This window comes from Drosophila tropicalis, unplaced genomic scaffold, assembly GCF_018151085.1.
Source record: "Drosophila tropicalis isolate 14030-0801.00 unplaced genomic scaffold, ASM1815108v1 contig_980, whole genome shotgun sequence".
NCBI lineage: Eukaryota > Metazoa > Arthropoda > Insecta > Diptera > Drosophilidae > Drosophila > Drosophila tropicalis.
In genome coordinates, this window is record NW_027173484.1 from 1,209,999 (window position 1) to 1,221,500 (window position 11,502).

Genomic DNA, 11,502 nt, shown 5'->3' on the forward strand with positions numbered 1-11,502 from the left:
AAAAAAGAAAGTGAACCACCCTCTCACATATAAAGGCCACACTTAGACACTTGATTTCCACCCATTGACACAAAAGTCTTTACGGGAGAATACTTAAAATGGCCTACGTTCCGTGACCATCTCCTAGCTAAAACGAGGGGTGAAGCCAACCTCATTGTAGTAAAATTGCCGCTTACAAATGATGGTTTTGAAACGGCATGGAATGCACTCAAACAGCGTTTCGAAAATAAGCGACTTATCGTGAACAGCCAATTCCGAGTACTTCTTGACCTGCCTCAAATTTCCCATGAGTCCGGAAAAGCATTACAGGATCATCAGAATGCTCTGCAGGCATCCATTCGTGCTTTTGAGCACTGTGGCATGCCAGTAACCACTTGGGGAGGCATCAAATTGCCAAAGAACACCCTTTCACTGTGGGAACAATGTCTGGGAGATAAGACTGCCATTCCAGAGTGGCAAATGATGGACGATTTCCTCACTGAGCGGTTTCGTACGCTCGAAGCAGTTGAAAATACAACTGCAATGGCTATTTCGGTTCCCACATCGAAAACTCCGCGAAATCCGCTTCCAGCCACCCGAAACGTGCAAAAGGCGTCACAATACGCCCTTGCACAAGAATGCCCGACCGGAGAATAGTCCAACGCCGGTCCCAGCGCAGCCCAGTTCTCACAATATTGTCCGGACATACTTTACCTCTGAGGCAAGGTCCTCACGAGATAAGTTGCTAGGTACAGATATAGCAGACTTTTAGCACAAGAGCACTATCTATCCTTCTCGGGCGTTATTAGACCCAGCTTCTGAAGCCAACTTTATATCCGAAAGAATGTTCCGGATCATGAAGTTACCATTACAAACTGTCAGGGCTAAAGTAACAGGCATTAACGGAAAGGTCAATAGAACCTTGAAGGTCTGCCACATAAGCATTCGCTCGTCGCATGGACCTCCAGTACAGATAGAGATAGAAGCTTTTGTCCTGTCTTAAGCCACACTGGAAGGAATGCCCAATATTCCGCTAGCCGACCCCTCCTTTAGATTAAAGCCAAAGATCGATCTTCTTCTTGGTATTGATGTCATACCAGCGGTGACCCTTTCCGGCATCCAGACCGAGGTGTGCGGATCTTTATTGGCTCAAGAGACGAGATTCAGTTGGGTCATTTTAGGCCCGTTACAAGGGGTCCCTGTTAGTTCTATGCCGCGTTCACCACGAGAGTCGCTGTTAGCAGAGAGGAAGCTCTTGAAACTCTTCTCACAAGGTTTTGGGAGGTGGAGGATCTACCGGTCAAACCGGTAGAAGATTCTGATTCCAATTGCGAGCTCAAAAAGACCAGAATACCACAAGAAGAGATGTTTCGGGGAGATACATGGTCTTACTTCCGTTTCGAGACCCAACCAACATCAACCTCGGTCACTCCAGACTAGGGACATTGGCTCAGTTTCTAAAAAACGAAGGCCATCTCCTAAAAAATATGCCGGCAAAAACTGAGTATGACGCCGTCATCCAAGAATATTTGGACTTGGGCAATATGCGTCAGGTGCCGTTTGACGGCAGTAATAACAATTTTTATTTGCCACATCATGCAGTTTTCAAGCCCGACAGCAACACGACGAAAGTACGGGTAGTCTTTAACGCCTCTAGCAAGTCCACAAACGGAGTAAGTCTCAATGACATACTTTATCCTGGTCCGGTACTTCAGTCTGATCTCACTACTCAGATTGTCAAGTGGCGTTTTTCCGAGTAGTTTTCAATGCCGACATTACAAAAATGTACCGCCAAATTATGGTCAATCCAATCCATACGCCATTTCAGATGATCCTGTTCCGATACAAAGAGGGGCAACTAGTTGATTATGAGCTTAATACCGTCACGTTTGGCATTAACTGTGCTCTGTTCTTAGCCATCCGAGTACTTCAGCAACTCGCAAGTGATGTACAATCAAAATTTCCTTTGGCTGGCGATATAATCAAGTCCTATATGTATGTCGATGATGTCCTGCCAGGGGCTCACAAAGAAGCAACGGCATTCGCAATGGTCAATGAACTTCAAGACGCTCTTGAAGAGCGTGCTCAGTTGCATTCCAAAGTGTCATTTGCAGAATGCTGATTTCCTCGATATCGAAAAGGCTAGCACAGCGAAAACACTGGGAATCCGATCGAAAGCGACTACGGATGAGTTTTATTTTGTCATCTCACCCCAAGATATCAAGTCAGCTTATACTAAGCGAGAAGTCCGCGGGCAGATCGCCAAGTTATTCGATCCCGCTGACTGGCTGGCTCCCTTTGTAATTCAAGCCAAGGTGTTTATGCAAGAGCATTGGCTACAAAAGCTAGGGTGGGATGATCAATTGCCCAGTGAACTCCATCACAGGTTGCAAGATTTTACAAAGAGCTACTACTTCCTTGACCATCTACGAATTCCACGATGGGTGCTCCATGATCCAAATTCTGACATTCTATTGGAATTGGAATCACGTCCGTTCAGAGGACAATCGAGCAGATCTCCCTAGCCGCGGCCTGAGTGCGCTGGAACTTGTACACAAGGATTTGTGGTGGCACGGCCCACCATGGCTAGGGGAACCACTCCGACACCACTCCCACTTGACACTACTTTGGAGAAGCGGGTAGTGAAGGTCCACGTCGCGATCGCTAAGCCAGCCAACGAGATACTGTCTCGTTTTTCCAATCTGGCACGTACCTTACGAGTGGTAGCATATGTGGTCCGTTACGGTAGAAAGTGTCGTAAACTTCCAAACGATTACTCCGGGGAGGTGACCTCTAACGAGATCAATCAAGTGCTCCAGGCGTTGATCCGAGCGTGACTAATTCCCGACTGAACATCGGTGTCTACAGCAGAAGAAATGTCTGCCCACGTCTAGCACCATTCTCAATTTGAATCGTTTCATTGACGCATCAGGTGTGATCCAAGCATGAGGGCGTGTGCAACAAGCAGCGGACCTCAGTTACGATAAGCGTAACCCCATTCTGTTGCCAGTAGTAAGTCCATTGTCCCGTCTGTTGGTGCTTTTCACGCAACAGATCTCTCTCCATGGGGGCAGTAAACTGGTAGTCCGTCTCATCCGACAGAGATACTGGATTCCAACACTGCGGAATCTAGTCAAATCGGTGGTCAATTCATGCAAGGTCTGTGTGATTTACAAAAGAAGGCTGCAATCACAGCTAATGGGCACCCTTTCGTCCGAGCAAACTACTTTCGCACATCCTTTCACGACCACCGGGATAGATTTCGCAGGTCCTCAAGAGTTTCACCGGACGCGCTTGTTGCATATCAAAGGGATATGTGTGTGCCTTTGTTTGCTTTTCCACCAAAGCCATTCACTTTGAGGCAACTTCGGATTTAAGTACCGCCGTAATTTAGTAATTTAGCTGCCGCCGTGTACAGACGTTTTTTTTTTAATAGCAATAAATACTAAGTTGCAACAACAGAGAGTAATTTTTACAAAAGCCATGTCCACCAATTCGGGCCCAAGCTCTCTCGATCCCAACCAGCAACAGCTACAAGAACTAATTGTACAACAACAACGTGAGCGTCGACTCTCGGTCCAACGCAACAACGCGTACTTTTCGGTGGTGTCGCCGACCTCACTGAATGCTACCGTAAGCAATAACACCGAAAGTGCCAGCCACTCAGCAATCAACAGCGACTTACCGTGGAGAGAGCAGTGTGCTTCTCCAGCAATATCGATAACTGGGTCAACGATTGCACCGACCAGCACCGTCAGATCGTTGACAGCAACTACTGCAACGTCTGCCGAAGTATTGACCTGCCTCAAGCCTTCAACGACAAGTCGCCCAAAGTCAGCTACAATAGTAAACCCAAAGACTTCTGTCTTCTTCTGGATAGATATATTAAAATAACTAAGCGGAAGCTAAGCCCGCAAAAGAAGAAAAGTGGCAATACGCCGAAAATAACCAAACCAAATGAACGAGTAGCGCCCCTTAGCGGGAATCGTTTTAAAATTCTTGTCGATCAGCAAGATGATCAAGCCGGCGCTGTAGATAAAGTTAAATCGGCTAGACCACCCCCCTTATACATCCGTGGAGCCAACTGCAGCGCCCTGATTTCGAAGCTAGTAGAAACAGTAGGGGCAAACAACTTTGTTGTAACCCCTCTCAATAGGGGGTAACATTAAAGAAATTAAATGTCAAACCCAAACTGAGGACAATTTCCGCATCATCGAAAAGTACCTCCGTAATGCTAACATCAACTTCTACACCTACCAACTAAAAAGAAGTAAAGGGCTCCAGGTTGTGTTGAAGGGGATTGAGCCATCGGTCCCTACTCAAGAAATAGCAGACGCGTTGCTCGAAAAAGGGTTTGCGGTCAAATCCGTTGTCAACACCATCAACAGGAACAAAGTCGCACAGCCGCTCTTTAAAATCGAGCTCCAAGCAGATGCAAAGCGGTCGAAGCCAAATGAAGTGCACCCAATCTACAACCTACAGCTCCTATTGCACAGAAGAATCACCGTAGAGGAGCCCCATAACAGACACCAACCACCGCAGTGTAAAAACTGCCAGGAATACAACCACACCTCTAACAATTGCAATCTTAGGTCAGTGTGTGCTGGCTGCGGCGAACATCATAGAGATGGCATTTGCACCAAGGACAGAAACAATGTTGCACTGAGACTATGCAGTAACTGTGGAGGGAACCACACGGCCAACTACAGAGGATGTCCTGTCTTTAAGTATCTTAAATCTCACCTAAGCGGGCGCAAACCCCCAGCTGGACCAAAAGTCACCGTCAACGCCTCTAAAACTACACCGGAGGTATTCTTCGCCAAGGCTGTTAGATCATCTAACATGCCTGCTACATACAGTCCTAGTGTATCCTTCGCTAGTGTGCTCCGAACTGCACAGACGGAGCCCGCAAAAGAGACCCCGTCACCATCTACAAAATCCGCAACCTAGCGCACCAGAGCTTGGCCAGCAAACTCCAAGTCGTTTAGAGGCCCTATTGATCTCACTCAATCAACACATGACCACTTTTATGACGTTCATGCAAAACTGTATGCACGAACTGATGCGGAATCAAAATCTGCTTATTCAGAAGCTTATCGAGAATAAATAATGGCTTCCCTACGTCTATGTCTTTGGAATGCTAACGGCATTTCCAAGCACAAAAATGAACTGCAACTATTCCTAGACTCAAGTGAAATCGACGTTTTGCTGATTTCGGAAACACATTTAACATCAAAAAATAATTTTCAAATACCAAAATATACCTTCTATGCAACAATCCATCCAGACAGAAAAGCTCATGGCGGGACTGGTATCCTAATCAAAAAACGTATAAAACACTCGTTCCTCAACAGATTTGAAACACAGCACCTACAAGCAACTGCTATAGCCGTCCAAACCAGCTGCGGCAACACTACATTGGTTGCCCTGTACTGCCCACCTTGCTTCTCAATCTCTGAAAAGGAATTCACCGATTTCTTTAACACACTCGGAGATCGCTTCATTGCAGCAGGGGACTATAACGCCAAACATACGCACTGGGGATCTCGCCTGGTAAATCCTAAAGGCAAGCAGTTGTACAACACAATAGTCAACCATAAGATGGATTGCGTCTCACCGGGTAGGCCTACTTATTGGCCCACAGATCCACAGGAAGTGCCTGACTTGATTGATTTCGCAGTAACCAAGAGGATTCCACGTAATCGGATCACTGCGGATACACTGATAGATTTAACTTCAGATCACTCTCCAGTGCTATTCACACTATTAACAAGACCACAAGTACTTGATCGCCCATATAGGCTTACAAACAACAAAACAAATTGGCTTAAATTTAAAATGTACATGAGTGCCCACATTGACTGTTCGCCGAAACTGGATGCTGCAGAGGACATTGATATGTGCGTCTCTGCACTTGAGTCTATGATGGGAGCTGAGCAAGAGTATCTACTCCACCTGCCTCTTCTTACACTAAACCTGTTGACAGGCCTACGAACCGGCGGATAGAACAATTAGTAACGGAAAAACGACGTCTAAGCAGAGAATGGCAGATTACTCGCTCACCAGCAGCGAAACTTCGCCTAAGGCATGCTAATCGCAACCTCTACATAGAAAAGCTCAGCCCAACCAGCACTAAACATCCTCTGTGGAAAGCCCACCCAACTTTAAGCGTTTCTACAGAGACAATTTCACCGATAAGGAGTCCAACCGGTGGATGGGCCCGCAGTGACGAAGAGAGGGCATCCGTATTTGCCACACATCTTAAAATGGTTTTCCTACCAAATCCAACATCAAACTCATCTGTTCTTCCCCCTTCGAGCACATTAACAGATAGTGAGTACTCGGAACTCCAATCGGACGAGATCACTGCAGTAATTAAAAACCGCATAAAGCCGAAAAAAGCCCCTGGCCATGACCTAATCACACCGAAAATGATCCTAGAACTCCCTATCATTGCCATACAATACATCTGCAAACTGTTCAACGCTATAATGAGAATTGGCTACTTCCCAAGAACATGGAAAATCATCATGATTCCTAAAGTGGGAAAGGACAAAACCCAGCCATCATCCTATAGGCCAATTAGTTTGCTGACATGTCTTTCGAAGGTTTTTGAAAAGGTCCTGCAGATCCGACTAAACCCATTTCCATTCACACCAGTTCGGCTTCCGCGAAAAAACATGGTATAATTGAACAAGTCAATCGCATAACATCCGAAATACGAACAGCATTCGAACTAAAAGAATACTGTGCGGCTGTCTTTCTCGACGCTGCCCAGGCTTTCGATAGAGTTTGGCTGGAGGGTCTGATGTTCAAAATCCGGCAAAAACTGCCACAGTACACCCACAAACTCATGGAATCTAACCTTTACAATAGGAAATTTGCTGTAAGATGTAATGGCTCCGTCTCGGCTGATTTTGAAATCACTCTGGTGTACTCGGCCCATTGCTCTACCTACTGTACGCTGCAGACTTACCAACGAGTTTAGGACTTACAACGTCCACTTTTGCCGATGACACGTCAACCCTCAGCAGATCCAAATGCCCAATACAAGCCTCTGCAAAATTAGAGGCACACCTCAAGGTGGTAGAGGAATGGCTAGCAACCTGACGTATCCGGGTCAACGAGCAGAAATGCAAACATGTTACATTTACGCTTAACAGAAGAAACTGTCGAGCTCTAATGCTAAACAACGTACCAATTCCTCAAGCCGTGGATGTCACTTACCTTGGCATCCACCTAGACAGAAGACTAACTTGGCGCAAGCACATCGAAGCAAAAAAGTCACAGCTTAAACTGAAAGCAAGTAGCCTACATTGGATCATCAATGCTCGGTCCCCTCTACGTCTGGAGTATAAAGTCCTCCTATACAACTCCGTACTGAAACCCATCTGGACTTACGGAGCCGTACTATGGGGAAATGCAAGTACCAGCAATGTCGATATTATACAAAGAGCGCAGTAGAAGATTTTAAGATCAATCACGGGGGCATCGTGGTATATACGGAACGACAACATTCAAAACGATCTAAATATACCTAGCGTAAAATCTGAAATAGGTAGTCAACAACTAAAGTATTCTGCGAAACTGGATGCACACCCAAATGTTGTTGCCAATTCCCTTATGCGAACTAATAATAGAACTCGTCTTAAAAGAAATGACAGACCAACCCCAATAACAAGTGATTAGGGCCGCCTGCAATATCCCCTGGATTTATCTTAAGTACTAGATTAAGAAAAATATCTCAAACTTGTTGTTAGGCTCTAATTTAAGAGTAGATTCAACAAACATCAGAATCTTTCCTGGCATTTCATCCCTCCTGTGGCACAATACATGGGAGGGTTGTGGGAGGCTGGAGTTAAGAGTTTTAAAACTCGGTTCTACAAGGGCACCTCCAACCAAAAGTATACTTTTGAAGAGTTCTCTACACTGCTGACTAAGGTAGAGGCTTGTTTGAACTCGCGTCCGATTTCTCCTATGTCTGAAGACCCCACCGATTCTTTAGCTTTGACCGGCATTTCCAAGCACAAAAATGAACTGCAACTATTCCTAGACTCAAGTGAAATCGACGTTTTGCTGATTTCGGAAACACATTTAACATCAAAAAATAATTTTCAAATACCAAAATATACCTTCTATGCAACAATCCATCCAGACAGAAAAGCTCATGGCGGGACTGGTATCCTAATCAAAAAACGTATAAAACACTCGTTCCTCAACAGATTTGAAACACAGCACCTACAAGCAACTGCTATAGCCGTCCAAACCAGCTGCGGCAACACTACATTGGTTGCCCTGTACTGCCCACCTTGCTTCTCAATCTCTAAAAAGGAATTCACCGATTTCTTTAACACACTCGGAGATCGCTTCATTGCAGCAGGGGACTATAACGCCAAACATACGCACTGGGGATCTCGCCTGGTAAATCCTAAAGGCAAGCAGTTGTACAACACAATAGTCAACCATAAGATGGATTGCGTCTCACCGGGTAGGCCTACTTATTGGCCCACAGATCCACAGGAAGTGCCTGACTTGATTGATTTCGCAGTAACCAAGAGGATTCCACGTAATCGGATCACTGCGGATACACTGATAGATTTAACTTCAGATCACTCTCCAGTGCTATTCACACTATTAACAAGACCACAAGTACTTGATCGCCCATATAGGCTTACAAACAACAAAACAAATTGGCTTAAATTTAAAATGTACATGAGTGCCCACATTGACTGTTCGCCGAAACTGGATGCTGCAGAGGACATTGATATGTGCGTCTCTGCACTTGAGTCTATGATGGGAGCTGAGCAAGAGTATCTACTCCACCTGCCTCTTCTTACACTAAACCTGTTGACAGGCCTACGAACCGGCGGATAGAACAATTAGTAACGGAAAAACGACGTCTAAGCAGAGAATGGCAGATTACTCGCTCACCAGCAGCGAAACTTCGCCTAAGGCATGCTAATCGCAACCTCTACATAGAAAAGCTCAGCCCAACCAGCACTAAACATCCTCTGTGGAAAGCCCACCCAACTTTAAGCGTTTCTACAGAGACAATTTCACCGATAAGGAGTCCAACCGGTGGATGGGCCCGCAGTGACGAAGAGAGGGCATCCGTATTTGCCACACATCTTAAAATGGTTTTCCTACCAAATCCAACATCAAACTCATCTGTTCTTCCCCCTTCGAGCACATTAACAGATAGTGAGTACTCGGAACTCCAATCGGACGAGATCACTGCAGTAATTAAAAACCGCATAAAGCCGAAAAAAGCCCCTGGCCATGACCTAATCACACCGAAAATGATCCTAGAACTCCCTATCATTGCCATACAATACATCTGCAAACTGTTCAACGCTATAATGAGAATTGGCTACTTCCCAAGAACATGGAAAATCATCATGATTCCTAAAGTGGGAAAGGACAAAACCCAGCCATCATCCTATAGGCCAATTAGTTTGCTGACATGTCTTTCGAAGGTTTTTGAAAAGGTCCTGCAGATCCGACTAAACCCATTTCCATTCACACCAGTTCGGCTTCCGCGAAAAACATGGTATAATTGAACAAGTCAATCGCATAACATCCGAAATACGAACAGCATTCGAACTAAAAGAATACTGTGCGGCTGTCTTTCTCGACGCTGCCCAGGCTTTCGATAGAGTTTGGCTGGAGGGTCTGATGTTCAAAATCCGGCAAAAACTGCCACAGTACACCCACAAACTCATGGAATCTAACCTTTACAATAGGAAATTTGCTGTAAGATGTAATGGCTCCGTCTCGGCTGATTTTGAAATCAAAGCTGGTGTACTCGGCCCATTGCTCTACCTACTGTACGCTGCAGACTTACCAACGAGTTTAGGACTTACAACGTCCACTTTTGCCGATGACACGTCAACCCTCAGCAGATCCAAATGCCCAATACAAGCCTCTGCAAAATTAGAGGCACACCTCAAGGTGGTAGAGGAATGGCTAGCAACCTGACGTATCCGGGTCAACGAGCAGAAATGCAAACATGTTACATTTACGCTTAACAGAAGAAACTGTCGAGCTCTAATGCTAAACAACGTACCAATTCCTCAAGCCGTGGATGTCACTTACCTTGGCATCCACCTAGACAGAAGACTAACTTGGCGCAAGCACATCGAAGCAAAAAAAGTCACAGCTTAAACTGAAAGCAAGTAGCCTACATTGGATCATCAATGCTCGGTCCCCTCTACGTCTGGAGTATAAAGTCCTCCTATACAACTCCGTACTGAAACCCATCTGGACTTACGGAGCCGTACTATGGGGAAATGCAAGTACCAGCAATGTCGATATTATACAAAGAGCGCAGTAGAAGATTTTAAGATCAATCACGGGGGCATCGTGGTATATACGGAACGACAACATTCAAAACGATCTAAATATACCTAGCGTAAAATCTGAAATAGGTAGTCAACAACTAAAGTATTCTGCGAAACTGGATGCACACCCAAATGTTGTTGCCAATTCCCTTATGCGAACTAATAATAGAACTCGTCTTAAAAGAAATGACAGACCAACCCAATAACAAGTGATTAGGGCCGCCTGCAATATCCCCTGGATTTATCTTAAGTACTAGATTAAGAAAAATATCTCAAACTTGTTGTTAGGCTCTAATTTAAGAGTAGATTCAACAAACATCAGAATCTTTCCTGGCATTTCATCCCTCCTGTGGCACAATACATGGGAGGGTTGTGGGAGGCTGGAGTTAAGAGTTTTAAAACTCGGTTCTACAAGGGCACCTCCAACCAAAAGTATACTTTTGAAGAGTTCTCTACACTGCTGACTAAGGTAGAGGCTTGTTTGAACTCGCGTCCGATTTCTCCTATGTCTGAAGACCCCACCGATTCTTTAGCTTTGACCCCAGGCCATATCCTAGTGGGCGGTCCTTTGCTATCCGTCACGGAACCTGAAATCAAGGATCAAGTTCCGTCTATCATTAACCGGTGGCAGCGTCTGAAGGCTGTGAGTCAGCATTTCTGCACCCGATGGAAAGACGAGTATCTAAAGCAGCTGCATAAGCGCAATAAGTGGCGATTCCCTTCTAAAAATCTTGAAGTGGGCGATCTGGTGGTACTCAAAGACGACAATCTTCCATTTAATGAATGGGGTCTCGGGCGAATCCACCAAACATACCCTGGCAGTGACGGCAACGTCCGCGTCGTCGAACTGCTTACTGCTCGCGGTGTTGTAAAGCGTCCAGTAGCAAAGCTGATCTTTCTTCCTCCAGAAGAAAGAATTCAAACTCATTACGTAAAGCTGCAGTAGCGTCCAGCACTTGGTCCTTCTTCCCAATTAAGAAGGGCCAAGCGGCCAGTAGTAATATGTGTATTCTATAGTCCTACATTAATCCGCTTTCTTCATTATTTGTCCCGGCAGCTTCCTGAATCACTCTATATCCCGTTTCCATGGCTCAAAGACCACGTTCAGTCCAGGCACCGAACGAAGAGCGCAGATGTTCGCGAGGAACTGAGTCCTTCCGTTGCCGAGTCTGTCGCGGAATCC

At 45.5% G+C, this 11,502-nt stretch overlaps 2 protein-coding genes across 2 annotated transcripts; both read left to right on the top strand.

The window, feature by feature from the left end:
* The first annotated feature begins 1,466 nt into the window (after positions 1 to 1,466).
* On the top strand, positions 1,467 to 2,504 carry LOC137586366 (uncharacterized). Its single transcript, XM_068302380.1, has 3 exons — positions 1,467 to 1,652; positions 1,808 to 1,903; positions 1,998 to 2,504. Exons 1-3 carry the CDS (start codon positions 1,467 to 1,469, stop codon positions 2,502 to 2,504), a joined length of 789 nt encoding a protein of 262 aa, XP_068158481.1.
* An 8,176-nt stretch (positions 2,505 to 10,680) lies between these two features.
* Positions 10,681 to 11,265, top strand: LOC137586367 (uncharacterized). The gene has a single exon (XM_068302381.1). The coding sequence runs from the start codon at positions 10,681 to 10,683 to the stop codon at positions 11,263 to 11,265; it is 585 nt and encodes a 194-aa protein (XP_068158482.1).
* The last annotated feature ends 237 nt before the right edge of the window (positions 11,266 to 11,502 follow it).